The 20529-nt window shown below is 42.8% G+C and overlaps 1 protein-coding gene across 1 annotated transcript in view; it reads left to right on the top strand.

Annotated features, from left to right (window-relative positions):
* PTPRG (protein tyrosine phosphatase receptor type G) overlaps nucleotides 1–20529 on the top strand; it is a 524592-nt gene that overhangs the window by 307712 nt on the left and 196351 nt on the right. The window contains exon 4 of the mRNA XM_036267442.1: nucleotides 9657–9752. Within this exon, the coding sequence (XP_036123335.1) occupies nucleotides 9657–9752 (96 nt within the window). The remainder of the gene's footprint in view (nucleotides 1–9656; nucleotides 9753–20529) is intronic.

Genomic DNA, 20529 nt, shown 5'->3' with positions numbered 1-20529 from the left:
GGGCTTGGTCCATATTGTCGGGTGCTGGGCCAGCGTGAGTCCACACAGCAGACACCGCCCCCTCGTTTGCTGTCAGCAGATAGGCTCTCTCTGGCCCTGCCCTGTGGTCCGAGCAGCCTCTGTGGAATAGGATGGGTGTGGGGCGAGAAGCGAACTCAGCCCCGCTCTGCTTTGAGGTCACATCGCACCTTTGTTTATCCCGGTTTGAAAGGGGCAGCTATTTCGCTAATTTTATTTATTATTGAAGTATAGTATACAAAGAGGAAAATGCACAAATATTGCGTGTACAACAGAAGGAGTCTTGTTCTCTTGTAACCAGGTCCCAAATCTAGGAAGAGCACTCACTAGCAGCCCCAGAACCCCACTTCCAGGTACTGCCCCAGGGTAGCCTCTGTGGGCTCCCAGCCTCACGAGTTTTCCTGGTTTTGTGCATCATTCCAGGGGGCTCATGTAGTAGATCCTGCCTTCTTGTATCTGGCTTATTTGGCTCAGCATCATGAGATCTTTGTATGTTGTCCATTCTATTGTGTGACTCTGTCACCGTTTTTACCCATCCATTATTGATTAGCCTTTGGGTACGTTCCAATGTGGGGCTATTACAAATAGTCCTTTCACTGATTTACTTGTATTTTTTCTATTCTTTTCCCCTTTTAACTAATTTTTAAAGATGTGAATCAGGGCTACAGTGTACAGATCTAAGAGGTGATTACTTGAATTATTTCAGTTAATCTCTACTATAACCAGTGATATATTTCTTGTCCTGTTTACTCATGGGACTATTAAGACTCAGGGTGACTAATTCTAACTGGTCACACAGCTATTAAATGGGAGAGGTAACCCAGCCAGTGTAGCTCAGTGGTTGAGCATCGACCCATACACCAAGAGGTCGCTGGTTCGATTCCCAGTCAGGGCACATGCCCAGGTTGTGAGCCCGATCCCCAGTGGGGGGCATGTTGGAGGCAGCCAATCGATGTTCTCTCTCATTGATGTTTCTATCTCTCTCTCTCCCCTTTTCCCTTCCTCTCTCTCTAACATCAATAAAAAAATAAATGTGAAAGTATAGCTCCTTCCCGCACATTATAAAGGTATTGAGCTAACATACAGCCAGTACTGAACTTACCTCATTTGTGTCCAAATGTACAGTGAACTGTAAGAAATAACTCATGAATTGTGCACAGTAAATCACTGGCAAACTCAAAACTATTGTAAGCAAAAGCCTGAAGTCTTCCTTGCAAAGAAAAAATTCCAAAAATCCAACCAATCAATAGACTTCTAATGGCATAAACAAGTTACACACAAAGACCTATGAAAGGGATCTCAAAACACACGGCACTGGCTCGTGTGAGTCATAGTCCTGCTGTGCACTTTGGGTTTTCCTCCGAAACCTTGGACTCCTGCTGGAAAGTCGTTGGAGACAATTCCACGTTATGGGGGGAGTGACAAAAGGAAATGATGAAGGATTAGTGCACTCTGGGATCACGATGCTGTATAAAGCCAACATTTCAGAATGTTCATTTCGATGCTACCTTGCCTGCAAAGATGCTGCCTGCCTGCTATTCTTTGGGCACAGTTCTAAAATCCGTCTTCCAGTGAAGGCTGTGTAGAGCCCACACACAGATTTCTCTGCTACCCCACGTGGCAGGACTCACTGGGATGCTGGCTGGCTCGTGAAACAATTTGTTTTCACCTTAATTTACATATCTCTCCTGGTCGTGAAGAAAGTAAGATACATAATAATAAAAGGTGAGAGCTGTTTAGTTTGTCCTCACGTTTCCAAAGCCTGTGAATCTTCGCTACAAGGATCCCGTGAGGTAAGCGTTACCTCTGTGGGACAGAAGGGGGTGTGGCCTTGGAGAGCTGCAGCGTCTTCAGTGGACAAAGCAGGTCTCATGCTGTAGCCCATGCTGCTTGGTCGTCATTTACTACCACCCAGTCATGTTGCTGACTTCATGGACGTTTTCTGTAAGCCACGAGAGTGTGAAGTGTGTTGTAATAGGGCCTAAGTCTCTAAGGAAGAAGCCTAAAAGAAGAGATGAATGAGGAGGATAGAGCTCAAAGAAGCCCAAAGTAATGGGGTTGCAGAATGGTTTTATAATGTGATACAGACACACACACATATCTGAGTATATTTGCTTAAAATCAGTAATGACCTTGGGAGTGTACTAGTCAGGGTTCTTCAGAGATATAGCTGTAGACATAGCTATAGTTATATAGACCTATAGGAGGGAGGGGCTGAGAGATGTATATCTCGTGTGTGTGTGTGTGTGTGTGTGTGTGTGTGTTTGCGTGTGTAGTGGGGGAGGGAGGAGGAGAAGAGAGAGAGAGATTGGGATTGGGATTGTAAGGGATTGGCTAACTCATCTGTAGAGGTGGACAAGTCTGAAATTTGAGGACAGGCTAAGAATTCTAGCAAGGGTTTATATTGTAGTCTTAAGTCCAAAGGCTGAAAATTCGGGGAGAATTCTATTGTAGCCTGGAGGCAGAATTTCTTCCTCATGAGGAGACCACAGGCTTTCAGCTGATTGGGTGGAGCTACCACATATTAAAGGTGATCTGCTTTACTCGGAGTCTATTTAAACACCAATCACATCTAACAAATGTCTTTACAACCTTTACAGCATCTGTTCAAATGTCTAGGATAATGTTTGAACAATTGGGCACCATAGCCTGGCCAGGTTGACCGATAACATTTACTGTCACGTTAACCATCACGGAGGTAAAAATATAATAATGAGCTTGTAAAGAGGTAACTGGGAATAAAAACCATTCATTGATACAAAATACCGATATTATAATTCTGAATTCAGACGGTTGGTGTTATATATTTTTATATAATATATAGAGTGTGTTTTTATTCTTTTCCTCCATAATGTAAATGAAAAGATTTTCTTTTGTTGGCGCATAATCATTTCAGGCTAGAGTTGCTTGGGTAGGAAATTGTGTACATTGAAGACAAAGCAATAGAGTCTGTGGTCAACGTAACCACCCCTGGGGCCACTTAGCCGTTTCACAGTGATTTGGGATATATTTGCAGCTTCTTGAGGATTTTCTCTTGCGGTTTAAATCCACTTGTTTTAGTATTCTGATCTCTCCTTGCTGCCCACTTTGTTTTGTATTCCTGAAGAGCGCGAACCTCGTTACCGTGTCCGGGCTTTGCCATTCGGCAGCACTCCTTTCTTCCAGTCCCCGAGCCCCCGCTCGTTTGATCGATTCCAAAAAGAACTGACTCGCGTTTACAATGAGCAGCACTGCTCGAGACCAGCCTTGAACATGGCAGATCGTTCCTGCCTGCGTGGATCTTCCTGTCTGATGGCAGTGGCAGAACTAAATAATTAGAACGGGCTGCTAAGTGTGTATGATCTAGTCAGAGTAAAGGTGCAGCATAATCCAAAACTCAAGTAATATTAACAGCCTATTACACAAAAACCTTAATTCTGGCTTTATCCTATGCAAATCATCTAACAAAGTGGAACCACCAGGTTGTACACTGTGTTGGGATTTCCACTGGGCCTTTGTGACACATTTTTATTCATAGGCAACTGTTTCTTGGCCACCGCTATGTTCTCCACTGCAGGTCTCCTTCTGCAGGTCAGTGCAAAGTGTGATTAGGAAAATGCATTTCACCTCCTTGTCTTTTAGCTGCTGCCTCTACCTGATTTGCAGTTCTTGCTGTGGCCTTTTCCGTTGCTTTACTTCATCCTGTTCACATCTCATCTGTTATTTTCCTGTGGGTTCTTTCATTCCATTAAAGATGCCCAAGAGTATCCTGGAAATGTCTAGTGGATTAGCAGTAGATTGCCTGTCTTCTGAACTATCTGTATGCTATTTCCTTACTGCATCATGATTTTTCCGTGGGCCATGTATGTGTTGGGGTATATGTTGAAGAAGTATCAGTTTGATTGTTTTCAGTGGAAATGAAAAGGTAGCATCTTCTAAATCACAAAAGAAGGTCCTGTTGGACTGTCCACTCATGTGTTGGGATACTTCCTCTTGCCACCATGATCAGAGACATGAGAGCTGACTGATGCATGCAGATGGAACTTCAGAGGATAGGAGTCCTCCTTCCGTGGAGAGCCGCCTCTCGCCCACTGCCATTCTTATCGTAGTATTCATCCAGTAGGCGCTGTACTCGATCATGAGCCATTTTGCCTTGTTTTTTCTGACGCATTTACCTATGACTGAACTTTGACATGCAAGGGGGAAAAGCCTTGTCTCATTATTGATATGCTGGTCTTCCCAAGCACAGACCTTGGCTTTAGCCGTCATAGCACCTTACACATAATACACATTAAGTGAAAATTGTTGCCTTTTGGAAGGAAGCACAGTGCTGAAGGCCTTGATCAACTAGGCTGGAAAGGTTCGGTTTGTGTCGGAGCCCACCCTCCTCCTGCCGAGCCTGTGAATGTGGAAATGCTCGGCTCTCTTGGCTGTGAAGTGAGGCCTGTGGTGGCGCCTGCCTCGTGAGGGTGAGGGAGCAGTAGTGCCGTGCCGGGGCGCAGTGGGAACACTAACTGAAACATGACGTCACTAGAGATAGAAGGCTTTAGTGTTCAGATTTGTCGCTTTCTGTTCATTCAGCTCAGTACAGAGAGTGGTACAAATGGGAAGGCAGGCATAGACATGGTTTGTAAATCGAATTGCAGCTACAGTCACTGTAAATGCAAGGCAGAGGAAAGGGGGAGCCAAGGACACACTTTGTCATGACTCTCTGGGCGGCATGTTAGTCCCAAACAGCAGAACGTTGGCCGCCGGCAGCCCTGTGCTCACAGTCCCCGTGTCACCTCCTTCCCATTACTGGGCAACGTTGCCACTTGCCCGGGCATTTTGCACATCTGTATTTTAGCACATGCTTCCTGCTCGGTTGTGGGACATTTCCCCCCGTAAAGTTCTATTTTCTAACTGTCAGGTGAGACCGCATTGTGCTCCACGCTCTCTGTCACCTTGGCCTGGCTGGAGAAAAGCCTGGAGTTTGTTCCACTTCAGCCATTTCTGAAGGCGGAAATGAGTGATGATGCATCCAGGCCTGTGGTTCTTGCTCACGCATTCGAAAGGTTTTTTAAAGCCAGTCCCATGATTGTGTCCTGGTTCACAGCAGTCGACCAGTGCCTTTGTGGTGGAGCTTCGTGCTGTTTGTTTGTACAGGTGAGAGACTCACTGCCTCACAGCTCTGTGTGGTAGAGGGACACCCCCTTATACAAAGTTGGCCCGGCTCTCCTTCCCTTGCAACGAGGGTCCTGTTTGGAATAGACTCACGCACCCTTAAGCTATAGTCTTATTGAAGAACCAAAGTTCTTGTAAGTGTTCTCATCTCAGACATACTTGGAAAACACTGAGTTAATGATATTTGGTGTTTAAATATCATTCCTCACTAAAAGAGACCAGGGTTCACTCAAGAAATGACCAACTTCAGGACCAGAGCAAGGAAAATACAAGATGAGCATAGAACGTCTGCTGTCTAATGAGGAGATCTTAACAGAGGGAAAAGGTGGGCATGTGGCCAAATGACCCAGGGATCTGTTTGAAGAGTCTTCTACTGGGCAAATCTGGGACAGTTTGGGCATCACCTATACTGGTACTGATGGATGATAACCCACTGAATGAAATAAAAACAAAAAGAAATGATTCTTTATTGATATAACTGAACAAACGGGTGAATGAACTGCGGAGAAGGGAGGCTGTTTCTTACACTAGAACGCCATCAATGAATCCGGGAATAGGGCGGAGTTAAAAAATCATCAGTGGATACTAAAATTAGTGGATGAAAGTTAGATGAAGAAAAGGATATGTATGTAATCTCAAAACATCTCCCTACAAAGTACTTTTTATTTACAAAAGGAAAATTAATAACATAGTAGAGAAAGAAGCCTAGCAGACATCGCCTTAACCATGTGATCAAGTTAAACGCCCATTTCATGTGCTTCCTGGTCCGGTGCACTATGAAGACACAATATTACTATTTTGGTAACCTGCCCAAAATGGACCCCTTAAATCTAATCATAAAATAATAATAATAATAATAATAATAATAATAAGAAGAAGAAGAAGAAGAAGAAGAAGACAGCCCTGGCCGGTTTGGCTCAGCAGTTAGAACATCGGCCCATGGATGGAAGGGTTTCGGATTTGATTCCTGGTCAAGGGCACGATTCCTGGTCAAGGCCATGTACTTGGGTTGCAGGTTCAATCCCCGGTCCCAGTTGGTATTATGTGGGAGGAAACCAATTGATGTTTCTCTCTCCCTCCCTCCCTCCCTTCATCCATTCTATCTAAAAACCAAGGGAAAAATATCCTTGGGTTAAGATTAACAACAACGAAAATACATGAGACGGACCCAGTCCTGCATAATAACTGGCCTGCACACATCGCACTACTAAAGCAGCCAAGGGCTGAGGGACTGCTCCAGACGGCCGGGGTGAGGGGTCAGCACAGGGACATGGCAGACTAAGGGCAGAGCTTGGTCACAGGCCGGATTCCTGGACTGAGAACCAAAACCATGACCTACAGTGGGCGTATCTGGGCACTGGGCAAAATTTGAAAATGCACGGTAAATGAGATAATAGTATCACAGGGAATTTGCTAATTTTAGTAATTATACTGGAGTTGTATTCAAGAGAACATCCTTATTCTTAGAAACTATACACTTAAGTATTTATAGGTAAAGGGGTGTATTTTCTCCCACTTGCCACAGAATTACTCAGGAAAAGAAATCTTGCTTGTGGGGTGATAGGGGAAGCAGGCGGGGTGAAATGAAGTAGCTGGAGGTGGTGGGTGAAGGTGTGGGCTCCAGTCGATCGCTCCCTGCAGCTTCCCCGTCTTCTTTCGGCTCTGGGCGCCGTGTTTCTCCAGGAGGACGGTACACTCCCCGTTGGGAGGGACTCGCTTTGGGGCTGCTCTGCGCGTGGCTCTTCAGGGCAGGTGGCCTCGAAGTGTGCAGCCACCTCCACGCCGGCCGGAGAGCTGCTCGCAAAATAGGTTTCTAGCCTCTGCCCAAATGTGTCTCATCAAGAATAACACTAAAGTAACTTAAAGTCATTTCACTCGGCAAAACCCCATCTACTTATTTACCCTCACGTGTAAGATGGCGTCACACGTTAACATAAGTCAGTAGACTACAACTTGAAAGTAATAGCCAGGAAACTCGGTATTTCAGACCTATGCTGCCGTCCTTTTCACAAGACATCGTGTTATCCCGATGGGTGGAGCCATGACTCCGAGACATTTTCTAAAAATGAATGTTCTCACCCAGTTATGAATGAAAATGTCCTTGAAGAAGGCTAAGTATTTTATATCACACATTATTCAGATGATGCATTAAATAACACCCCCTCTGCTCATGTGCTGCAGAATAAGAAAACCTTCTGTGAACTTACTTAAATTGAGGACCTGAGTTTTAGAAGGAAAGTGAAGCCCGGCTGGTGTGGCTCAGTGGTTGAGCACTGACCCATGCACCAAGAGGTCGCCGGTTCGATTCCCAGTCAGGGCACATGCCCAGGTTGTGGGCCAGGTCCCCGGTGGGGGGCATGCAGGAGGCGGCCAGTTGATGTTCTATCTCATCAATGTTTCTGTCTCTCTCTTCCTCTCCCTTCCTCTCTTTCTGAAATCAATAAAGGAAAAACAATTTTTTTTTAATAAAAATAAAAGGAAAGTGAAGTGTAATTTTCTGAATATACTTGTGTGGAGTATATTCCTTGGGATAGTAGCAATGTTCCCAAAGCAACTCACCCAGTATTAAATTGTTTTGGTTTTTTGTTTGTTTGTTTTTTTTATCCTTACCCAAGGATACTTTTTCATTTTTGTTCAGGTAGAGTGGGAGGAAGAGAGAGAGAGAAACATCGATGTGAAAGGGACACATCGAGTGGTTGCCTCCCACATGACCCCAACCGGGGCCGGGGACAAACTGCAACCGAAGTACATGCCCTTAGCGGGAACCGAACCCAGGTCTCTCTGGACCACAGGCCAACGCTCTAACCGCTGAGCCAAACTGGCCAGGGCCAGTATTAAACTGCATTCATGATGTCTAAAGCTATCTAAACCTAAAGGCAACACATTTGTAAGAAGCTGCCAGATTCAGTGGGAATTCACAATCTGAGAAAAATTATTTACCTTAAGAAAGAAAATCCTGGAAAAGAATCTGTCCATTCTCCTCCCATCCACTTGGGTACCCGAGTTATCCTAGACAGTGTCCTGATTCAGGCTACCAGGTCTCACCCTGCAGAGAAGAAATGACACCTTGTTTTTAACATATTGGTTAATTCAGTTGAAAGGACTCTGTTTACCTTTGACCTGTACTTGTGCTAGTCTCTGTGACTTCGCTTTCTCTGCTGGGAAGTTGTCCTTCAGTATCAAATCTCCAGGTTCCATCTGGGGTGTGGTTCAGTCTGTTACAGAAAATAGCATCGTGTTATTTGGAAAAATGAGGGGAAAGAGGTCGTGGAAGAGATCTAATGATACAGGAGATTTGATATAATGTAAGGAGCGGGGTCATTGTAGAAGATTCAGTGGAATCACATTCTTGTTAGAAATATTAAGATGTCCTGCCAAATGTTAACTTGACAATATGGTGTTGGTGGTGATGGTGGCAGCGGGTGGTGATAATGACTTGTTGAGCTCTGACGAGGGCTGCATACACGGACATGTTTGGTCTCTACTCCCACCCTACCGAGGGTAAATGCATAAAGACTTGATTCTGTAGATGAGGAAGCTGAATTAATGTACTTACCTGGGATCTCACAGGCAAGTACATGAGGAAACTGGAATAGGAACCCAGATCTGTTATTTTATTCATACGTGTGGTCCCAGGAGAATACTCTCCGGTCTCTTTTTGTTCTCTGAATTGTGTGAATTACCAGAGTGTTCAAGCATTAAAAGTATATGATGATTTTAATGATTTCAAGATGTATCTATATTCTGCTGTTTGCAGAAGAAATCCTAGCCAGATGTCAGAGAAGTTACCTAAGGTCAGGATGAGAGCACCTGGATTTTACATTCTTCCCCCGACGTTTAATCTCAGCCAAGTTTATGTCAACTTTCCGAAGCACTCATTCCTCCTTTGTAACAGAGCGGAGGAACCTTCCCTGCCTCCACAGGTCATTAGATGGATTGACTGAAATAACGTATGTGATGGCTTTTCCAAACTGTGAGGTGGACGGCATCATTATTGTCATTACCAGCGTATTTCTTTGTGGAGTCACCGAAATATTCCATGTAGACTATTCCTCAAGGCTACCAAGAGCCCTTCGAGTTCTCATCATTAGAACGGGTGGTGTTTGTAAAGATGTGCCTGTTTGAGCATTTATAACTGTAACATGTGGATTGAGTCCAGCAGTTCAGTTTCTGCTTCAAGGTGTGTAACTCCACAAGAAATGTGCTTCTTAACTGGAAATTTCCACCATACCGCGAGCACTAGGTAACAAGGTGTTGGTGCTGTTTGTTTTGGGTGGCAGAGGCATGTGAGAAGGTGTGTGTTTTGGTGATGCTTGCTGATACATGGAGGTAAAATGATGTGATGTCTGAGCTTTGCGCTCACGTGACTTAGCAAAGAAAAAATCTGGTAGATGAATAACCTTAATAAGTGGAGAACTGGTTCATTGTGCTAGTCTCTCCACTTTTGTGTAGGTATGGAAATTTTACTAATACATTGTTTAATTATTCCTTTACAGATGCAGATTTTCTTTTACAATCCAGACGACTTTGATAGCTTTCAAACTGCGATTTCTGAAAACAGGATCATCGGAGCCATGGCCATATTTTTTCAAGTAAGTTAACAGTGGCCCAAGTACTTCAACCAGAGAGTTCTTTGAGTATTTTTTTTTTAATTCACCAAAATTGTTCTATGTATAATGAACGCATCTGTTTTCTAGTTCACACCTGTCTAAATGAAAGATATTTCATATTGTCTAATGTGTGATTTAAAATGTAAATAAGTATGTTTAGAAACATAATGAAAATTTTTGCATGAATTATTCTGATTTTATGGCTACTTGACTGGTACACAGATTGAAGAACACATTTATCATCTAAGTTACTTCACTGCTAAAGCATTTTGAACGGTTCCTTCAGCATATTAAGAGGCTGATGTAAAAAAAAAAAAAAAAAAGGTGGTTTTCTTTGGGACAACTTTAAAATTTGACATTACTTGCAAGTAGATTAAGAAATAGAGACCACTTTTCATTCCCTCCCAGAAATCCCTAACTAGAATATTTATTGAGATCATTTCTAAGTTAGTGTGTTTATGATTTGCCAGTGTACCTGGCTTATATATTTATTCTGTACCTAGAAGGCAGACCTTGCATTCTTCCGTGGATAATGCTGTCCAAACTTTTTTAATACATCAAATCAAAGTGATATTGATCGCCAAGTGTCTTGACCAAGTAGCCTAGAGAAACCTGGTGCTTTTTGTGTGTGACTAGTAGATACATGGCTGGTCTTCCATTCGTAAAATTTGCCCAAAGACTATGTACAGGTGTTCCTCTTACCAATGACTGATGGTTGGAAAAAGGTACCTTTCTGATAAGTCAAAGGAACATTAGAACCTTCTCCAACATGTCCCTTTAACCTTTGTCTTTTGGGGCAAGCTCCTTTGCCATTGAGATGGAGCTATTCTTGTTTGGGGTATGTTACTTTCACTACTCGTTTTAGTGATAAAATAATATGATGGACAATTCTCTCTACTGCTTATCTCTCCCTCTTAACTACCCTCTCTTCCTTTCCTTTTCTTGGATAAAGGCACATGTGGGAGATTATATGTGGAAAATTGAAAAGCCTAATACTCTACTCACACATCAAAAACAGTGGGAGTGGTGGTCATCAGCATTGATTATGGTACTTGTTTTCAAACTGTGTGTTCTGATCTACGGGTGGGCTGTGAAGTCATTTGCGGGAGTCCTGACCAGCATTTTAAAAATAATGAAATAGAATAGAAAAAATAATCAGAAAATATTAGTATGTCACACATAGTAAAGTTAAATATGTTTGTAGAAGTTTCCTCATTTGTTTAAATGCAGAGGGATGCAGGCTATGTACTGGGTCATGATATAAAATGTATTTGCTGTTGTGGGTTATAGACAAATATTTTGGAAGACATCTGTTCACGTTCCATGTTGGGCTGATCTCTCTCTTGTTCCCATTGTTCTCCCACACATATATTTTTCCTGATTCCTTTCATGAAGCATAGTAGAGTGTAGTGTTTTAAGAGCTTATTCACTGGAGTAAAAACTATTTGCTTTGAATGCTTTTCTCTTCTACTTAACATCTGCATAACCTTAGTCTCCTGATCTGTGAGGTGGGGATAGCAACTTCTACACTTTCAAGATTGCAGAAGTCTGCCCTGGCCGGTGTTGTTAAGTGGTTAGAGCATCAGCCCATGCACCAAAGGGTCATGGGTTCGATTTCCGCTCAGGGGCACATATCTGGATTTTAGTATCAATCCCTGGTCCCAAGCGGTATGCATGAGGGAGGCAACCAATCGATGTGTCTCTTTCACATCTAAGTTTCTCTTCTCCCCCCCCTCCCCCCCACTGTCTCTAACAATCAATGGAAAGGATATCCTCGGGTGAGGATTAACAACAACAAAAAAAATAAAGATCGCAGAAGTCATTAAATGAAGTCTCGAGTATCCATCCTGGCATGTTAGACACTGGGAAATGACATATGTAATATGTAATATGTAATACATGTCTGTGACTATGGGATGGAAACCCCATGGTGTGTCTTCTCTGCATGAACAGAAAACTGTTCTGGACACTGTCCTGTTGCCAGCTCACCTGGGTCCTGTCTAGATCCCTCCTGCTTCTAAACCACAATTTGTCTGCCTTTGACAATCTGGGGTCACTTGAAACATTCTTAAACAATTCCCACGTACGTGATTAACCCCTTGTTTCTGTTACTGTCCTCTTGGCGTGCCCATGCGGCTGTTCTCGTAGCTGGACCTCTACTGCCATAACTCTGCCATCAGATCTGGCCCCGCCTCGTCTGTCACGCCCAGTGCCCACCACAGCCAGCTCAACCGGGCCCAACGTATGGGTCACCTTTTTTATGGGAAAATAAAATTTGCAAATGTTTTAGAAGTACGAAGAGGGCTAGTTCACAGCATGCTCCGCCCAAAAGCTTTTTGTTTTTCTAGCTCTGTACACTCTTGTTACATACAAGACCAGTTGGTCTTAGGCAGGGAAAGCACATGGGTGTGCAAACCGCAAAACGCCTCAGTGGGAAATCTAGGTTTTGAATCTTAAAGGATTTCTAATGACTGCTAGCTCACATACAAAGACATTCAAGGTGCATTTTATCTAATGAGTTCTTCTCCAGATTTTGGGTTGCTGTCCTCTAGACACAAGTAGAGGGCAGATCATATAAAAGGGAACAGAGCTGTTTGTAGGCAGCTGCGGGAGCTGCTGCTTCGTGTTCCTTGTCAGCCCACAGACGCGTTTGTGCGCCGGAGTCCGAGCTGGGCGCCGGCGGGAGGAACGCCGTGGTCGCTCTTTTAATCTCGCAGTCCAGTGAGAGCCCATGTTGTGCGGTCTTTGTGTTTTGAGTCTTTCTATAAGAATGCTGAATTTGGGAGTTTGGTGTTTCTCCCCCAAGTGGCTAGTTAAATCCTGGTATGTATTTCCCACTTCAAACCTGCCCTGTTCCAGATTGCGGTTGAAGAAGTGTTGATCATCCTTTCCATGCTGACTCGGAGCCAGGAGTACCACCAGTTGCCCCGTCAAAGACAGTGAATAAGCTGCTGCCCACTAGGACCCCACAGTCCCATGTGATAAAGAGGGGGGTGGAGAACTCCCTGCCTTGGAAGAGGCTGTGCTCTGACTCGGTGCTCACGAGCCCACATATCCACCCTCCCGAGGGCGTGATGCCAATGGCCCGGGCCACGTCTGGCCAGCTGAGCCCTGCAGCGATGCTGTAGCCTCGATGCTGACTGACATTAGAATAATTGTTACACTCCATTTTTTATTATCTCTATTTATTTCTTTTTCCTTATGTACCTGTTATCCCAGGTAATTTTAGCTCTGTCACTGTCTTTGCTGATTAGGTATGATGAGTTCATGTGTCCCAAACACCTAGACAAACACAGACCTAAGGGGCCCGTGGTTGACCAAAGAGCCGTGTGTTGCCCAGACCAGAGGTTGGAACAGGAATAGCTGTGGAACGTGCATTGTGTTTACTTACAGTTCTTTTCTTTAGTTAAATTTGGAAGATTTTATGTAAGAGGTCTAGACCATGTAGCAGCAGTCAGAATCTGAGAGTGGCTGTCCGTCTACTTTGAAGGGGGTTTGCCTTCCCATTGCAACACAGTCTTCTTCATGCCTTCCTGTCAACATGATCTGAAGATCATAATCCCGACCCGGACCCCAGGAACTTGGAGTGGTAGCTGACATCTTTTAGTTACAGAGAGTTGAAGGTCAGTGTCACTGCTGAAAGAAGGTGAGCCAGGTCTTGACTGAGTGCTTAGTGTGAACACCAATGAAGGGAGGAAGGACCACCTCCATGTATGGAAGACAGCAAACCATGGCGGCTGAATATGGTTGTGCGCATTTGAGCCCACACAGCTCTGCGAGGTGCATTCACTTCGCCGCCACTGCCAAGTGGAACATTGTCGCAGTTCTCCAGCACGTGGCAGTAAGGTTTTCTAGTTCCTATACAACTTTGGACCAGCAGCCCTCAGGAAGATACAGGGGAAAGAAAGGGTGATGTTTGATTTGAAAGGATTTTTAAATTAATTAAGTATGATAAGAAATTGGCAAGGGATGAAGGTACTTGTTGTAATCCACCGAAGAAATAATTTAATGCTTGTTTAACTAATTTATTAAGTGCAAACATTTAAATGATTATTTTCTGTTTGTTAAAATAGAATCTCCAGTATTCTTTACCATTAGTCTGATTTGAATTCTTGTAAAAATGTAAAATACCAAAAGTCATTAAAATGCTCTTTTTTTTTTTTTTTTATCCTCACCCGAGGATATTTTTCCATTTTTTGTACAGATAGAGTGGGAGGGAGAGAGAGTGAGAAACATCGACGTGAAGGGACACATCGAGTGGCTGCCACCCACACGACCAACCAGGGCCGGGGACAAACTGCAACCGAAGTACGTGCCCTTAGCGGGAACCGAACCCGGGTCTCTCCGGACCGCAGGCCAACGCTCTAACCGCTGAGCCAAACTGGCCAGGGCTTAAAATGCTCTTTTGAAATATATTATTCTGATAATACTCTACATGGGCTTATAAAGAAGCAATAAGTAAGAAAACATGTTTACAGGAACGCTGAAATAGCATTGGGATGATTAGGCAATTTGTAGGAGGATACTTTGTTTAAAAATAACTAAAAAGTAATTTCATTAGTTCTGATTTAAGAGTATGGAGTCGAGAGTACCCAGTATTCGCAATGACCTCACCTTTAATGAGGCTTATATTTTTTAGACCAAGAATCTTTCATCATCACCCTCTGAATTGGGTCCTGACTTGGTTTTTCTCTTTTACGGTCTTTTCTTCACCATTCCCCATGAACACGTCCCGTTTTCCCACCAGAACTGAAATGCCTTCGAACCTAGCAACCATCTCAGTGGCTCTCAAGTCGATGTCATAGATGTTCAACAACCCCAAACTTTTCATGGTTTTGATTAGTGTAGTTTTTTTTTTTTTTTTTTCAAGAAGCACATGATCATCATTGGATTTTGGTTTGGAGTGGAACATCTCAGTTTTATGACTCTGTTGACATTAGTGTTTGAATACCAAACATTTTATTTGTATTTCCTGATTCCATTGAACTTTGGACTTATAAAAATGCATGATTCTTTAAGAGCATCTGCCTGTAAAAACTTTTCTTCTGAGATGTTCTTTCTGGCTTCCTGGTTAGACCTGTTTGGGAGCAACAGCTTCTGAATATCCGCGTCAGACTCAAAGACATAAAATTTTCATCACGTCTGCATCCCCAAGCCCAGCCAATGGCATATTTCTTGTACATTTCAGAAATAAATAAATTGCATCCTGATTTATTTAAAGGTGTCTTACAGGATTTCTTTTAACAACCTATCTTCCCCAGTTTTATTGAGGTTTCTTCATTCAATGTTTACAGTTTTACTTCTACTGGGAGAGTTGAGCCCTCTGCACCAGTATTTTTTTTTTTTTTTTTAATTTCTATTTAAATTTCTGCCCAGAATCTGACTGCAGTCATTGGGTTTTCTCTAAGGTCTGTGTGACTCAGTCATTGCCCCCCTGTTCACTTCTGCCCTTATTTCAGAGTTGAAAGCAAACTTGAAAACTAAACTGTTTCGCGAGTTGCTATCCCGTTCTTTATGTCACGTTGGTACAGACTGCTTAATTAGTTTTCTCCGTCTGGAGAGGCTCAGTAATGAAGTGAAATGGCAGCACCTGGGATTATTATGGACACTGAAAAGGCAAGGGGAGTTCTTGGTGGCTCATCCATCCAGGGCTGGTGAGGAAGCCTTTCTCCCCACGCCCTGATTCCATCCCCACAAAGACAGATGTGATAGGTCCTCCCTTCAACCCCGTTTCTCTTAGCCTGCCGTGGTGCGTCAAACCCGTCATTGTGCTTGCTGCCTTCTGCCTTTGTCCTGTGAGACCACTGAGGACTTGGGTCTTAACCTACTCACCACTGCATCTCTTGCAAGGGGCTGACTCTGGGGCTTGGTTGTGCAAATACTTAGCTGAAGTCACTGAAAACATATTTAGGTTCTGTAGTCTTGATTGGAAAGGAGCAGCCTGATGGCCTGTCAGCTCTGGAGTGTTCAAAGCCGGCACTAGGAGCTGTCGAGCTTGCGGTCTGTGTCTTGTTCCTCTTCTCTCTGTAACCCATCACCAGCCTTTCCCTAGCCCTCCCGAAATTACAGCTCAAGACAGGGTAGGACTGAATTACAGGAAACTTCCCAGGGTGCATACCACAGCATTAACTATTTGGATTTTGGAAAAGCATATGTTTGGGTGCATATGTAAGAATTACCTAAAAATGATGGTATATCAAAAGTGTAAGACTCTTGAGATGGTCAAAGGAAGACGTGAACTGCAGGTTGTGGGTCAGCTGATTTATTGAGAATGGGAACTTTCTGACCTGGCTCCATTGGGTCTAACCTGCGAGAAAGGGACACATCTCCATTTGTGCCTGTAGTTGTGAACAAGCAGCAGGGCTTTAAAAATCTTCAAGTAGCCCTGGCCAGTTTGGCTTAGCAGTTGGGCGTCGGCCTGCGGACCAGAGAGTCCTGGGTTCGGTTCCCGCTAGGGGCACGTACCACAAAAAAATAAAAATAAAAATAAAATAAAATAAAAATCTTCAAGTAGCTACATTCAGAAACTTTATAGCCAAGAACATCTGGATCTATCTTGTCTGTTTTAATAAAGTTTTCTATCAAAATGCTTTTATCTCAGTAGATGGTAGGTGGAGAGACCCTTTGATTACTTTGCTATTTTTCTTTCTGGCTTGCCTCTGTCTCTCGTATTTCCTTCCTGAGGTCTGTGAAAGTTCATGGGTTCGTTTCTGTGCCTCAGCACACCTTATGTGTGTTTCTTGCTCATTTCTGTGTTTTTCTTCCCCCCACTTTTTCTTCCTCAGATTCCCTAAGCAAACAAAGTGTAATATTTTTTCATCTACTTATTCATGCTCTCATTTGCTAACTCATTTGCTCATTGTGCCATATTTATTACGCACCTTTTTTATGCCATTTTCCATGAGCATTACAAATGTATCCTAACTGTAGCCTGACCTCAAACTTTTGAGGGAACCATACATTTTGAAAAGCATTGGCCTTCAAATTCTTTCATTGACAATAGCATTATTTTGCCATTGGGAGATAGGGGAAGATGAACTTTCAAGAAACAAATATAAGAATTACACCTTGTGTATAATTTCAAAATGATAAATATTTTATTTTGAGAGTGTGGAGTCACTATTTGTAAATTTTATTTTATTTTTTTATCCTATTTGTAAATTTTAGAAATGGACTCCTTTCTCTGTTTTTCTTCGTCTTCTTCCATTTTTTTTTTTTTTACATAGCAAAACACCACTATTAAAGCATAAATTGTCTCACGATGACCTGAATTGTTCTTGTTGATATTTTAAACCGTCTTGAGGAGTCGTTTTCTTTTTTTAATGAAGAATACTTTTTTTTTTTTTTAATCCTCACCCGAGGATATTTTTCCACTGATTTTAGATAGAGTGGGAGGGAGATAGAGAGAGAGAGAGGAACATCACTGTGAGAGAGACACATCGACTGGTTGCCTCCCGGACGACCCTGACCAGGGCTGGGGATTGAACTAAAACCGAGGTGTGTACCCTTGACCAGAATCGAACCTGCAACTCTTTGGTGTGCAGGTCGACTCTCTAACTGCTAAGCCTAACTGGCCAGGGCATGAAGAATACTTTTTCTAATCTTACTACAGGTCTAAGTTTTGTTTTGTTTTGTTTTTTCCACTTTTGACTGGTCCTCTTGGCAATGTGAAATAAGGTCCACTACTCCATAGGCAGGAGGGAGGGAAGGGAAGGGAGGAAAGAAAAAAGAATTAGTGATTATACCCATATACTAAACACCCACACAGAAAGCCCCGTAAGAACTGGAGAACACAGGAGTCTGGGCCAGAGAGTGGTGGCAGGTTGTTAAGACTCCCTTCGACATTGCTTCTCAGGATAATCGCAGTGAACTGACACGGTTCTTAACGCATTCCTTCCCAGTGGCTGCTGTTTCAATATCATCTTTATCACATTTTCCACATCCTTAGTTTCATCCAGTTATAAGTTCAATTCTTTCACTACATTACCTAGAAGTGTAATTTCAGAATGTTTGGGGTTGATTAAGGAGACTTTTTTTATACACACACAAAAATTAAAATACATATGTTTCAATTAGACTGTTTTAACAGTTAATTGATTTCATAGGACTTGTCATTAAGTGAAGGCCAGAGTCATTTTTATTGTTTAGATGCAATTTTGGAACAGGTTGGTGGATGTACAACATTGAATTTATAGCCTATCAGGTGTTTTCAGTACATCTCCTGTCTGCAAATGGCCTGTAATCCACATGTCCTCTTAGTGGACATTACAGAAGACTATTTCATAATTGGCGAAGCATTACATAATTAAGAGACTTTGAGTTCTTTGAATGTGACCATGTGAAAATCTTCTTTAATTAAATCATTGTACTTCAAGGACAGTTAGCAAGTACTTTGCCTCTATCCATAATTAAATGTTAATTTAGTATCTTCATTTAGCTTAGAATTTACTTGTTTTGACCATTAGTTCTAATGTAGGTCTTAGAATTTAATTGTCATAGTCTCAGAGAAAATATTAGGAACTCCCTAAATATAAGGATCTCCCTGAAATGAGAGGAGACACCCGGTTGCCTGAGGGGTTAAGTGGTCGACCATGATCTGTAACTCTTTGGAAACTACCAAGCTGAGGAGTCCGGTTTCATGACCCCAATCCAGTTGTCTTGTTTTTCCTGACTGTGTCCCCCCTGGAGTGTGATCTAGTAGGTGCCTTAGCTGGCTAGACCTCTCGGGAGAACTCTACCCATAAAGCACTTTATGTCCAGGATTAGACATGACTGGCAACTCTCTCCACCCCACCCCACCCTACTTCTTCCCCAAGATAAACTAGTTGAACAGGTGCTTCTAAGTAGAATACCAGTACTGTTAATAACAATTAACATTTATTACGAACTCGATATGTAAAATGCTAAAATGAAGTCCCTACATTAAGCATTATCCTATTTAATCTTTACTCCCACCCTCTCAAGGTATTACTATATTCATTTTACAGAGGCAGAACCTGAGATACGGAGCATTTTTCAGTGTGAATTTCTCAAGATTACACAGGCCAATAAAGGTTGGAGCCAGTATTTCAACAGAAATAGTGTATCTCCAGGGTCTGTGCTCCTACAGGGGTGCTGAATCGGAAAAGTGGACGAGGATAGAAGGAAGTCTGTATCCCTGGTTCCGGTTATCACCGTGTGTGTATAGTGCTTTAGGGACTCTGTCAATTATGCTGGGACCCGAAGAGTTGTTTTCTTGTAACTTGAAATTGTGTTCTTATTCCTTTTGCCCATAATTAAGTCTTTTGATTCTATTCTAAATGTTCTCTGGCTCTGCACCTGTAATTGTTTTATAGATCCGGAGACGGGTTTTTTTGTTTGTTTGTTTCCTCTTTTTTATGAACAGGCTATAAAGAGTATTGAATGGATTGTGTGGTTAGATAAGGATAGCGTGCATGAGTGGGGTAAAGCTTTAAACAGTCATTTAATAACTTTTTATGGCAGTAGTTCTTATTGGGAGGAGGAAGGAGGGAACAGAGGATTTTGCCCCCCCCCCCCAAGAGACAGGTGGCCATGTCTGAAGACACCTGGCTATCACCCCGGGGTGTCAGCTACTGGCATCAGTGGCTGGAGACCAGGGATGCTGCTCAACACCCTGCAGTGTGCAGGGCGCCCCACAGAGGAAAGTTGTCTGGCCCAGAAGGTCAGTGCTGAGGCTGATAAATGCTGCTTTATGGAATCCACTGTTTGAGGGCACCTGCATATTTTAATCTCAGTGGATGGAGAGGGGGCAACGAGGGCTATTTGGGTCATTCACCAGCTGATGGAAATAACTAATATAACAACAACTAGCAATCTCATGCCTGAGAAGTCCCCTCGTCCCTGGCCAACCAAAGTTTAGTCATCTGGATTCTAAGATCAGGTGTAAAGATTTAAATACAATTTAAATGGATGTCTCCAGCAGTTGTGTGGAAGACAATTTGGAAGAGGAGAAAAAAGAAGGGTGACGGTGAAGAACCAGCAGAAGCAGAAATCCCTAGTAAGAGTGGTAGATAAGCACAGTGGGAATTCCGGCAGCAACAGATTCAAGACCTGTTTACAAATACAATCAGCAGGATGTGGTGACCGATTGGATATGGGCTGTCAGAGTGAAAAAGGATTCCAGGATCCCACAGGAGCAGGAGATAATGATTCTGAGAAACCAGTGACATTTCTAAAGACAGATATTCTGTAGATATTTGCAGGTTTGAATTTTGTTGTTGTTCTTTGTTAATCCTCATCCAAGGATATTTTTCCACTGATTTTTAGAGAGAGAGAGAAACATCAATGTGAGAGAGACACATTGATTGGTTGCCTCTCACACAATCCCAGAGGGGCCAGGGGTCAAACCTGCAACCCAGGTACTTGACCTTGACTGGGAATCTAACCCGAGACCCATGGGTCTGAGGGCCGATGCTCTAACCTCTGAGGCAAACTTGCTAGGGCAAGGTGTGAATTTTAATCTCAGGGGGGAAATCTGGGCTAGACAAGAATATGGAATCATTAGCATATATGTATATGTTGGCTGAGATCGGAATTTTTGAGGTCAAAAAAGGGTCAAGTCTAGAACATTCTGGAACAGTGATATTAAGGAACAGATTTCAGTTATCAGGAAATTTTGCTAGCCTGTTAAATCCAACCATTATAAAAAAAAAAATCAAACTGTACCAATTTAAAATTATAACTTACTTTAAAAAGTAATAAATGGGAAAATAAATTTTTTTTAATTTACATGCCAAAA

The sequence above is a fragment of the Molossus molossus genome, unplaced genomic scaffold (genome assembly GCF_014108415.1).
Source record: "Molossus molossus isolate mMolMol1 unplaced genomic scaffold, mMolMol1.p scaffold_m16_p_18, whole genome shotgun sequence".
Taxonomy (NCBI): Eukaryota; Metazoa; Chordata; class Mammalia; order Chiroptera; family Molossidae; genus Molossus; species Molossus molossus.
This window is presented reverse-complemented; position numbering and strand designations above follow the sequence as displayed.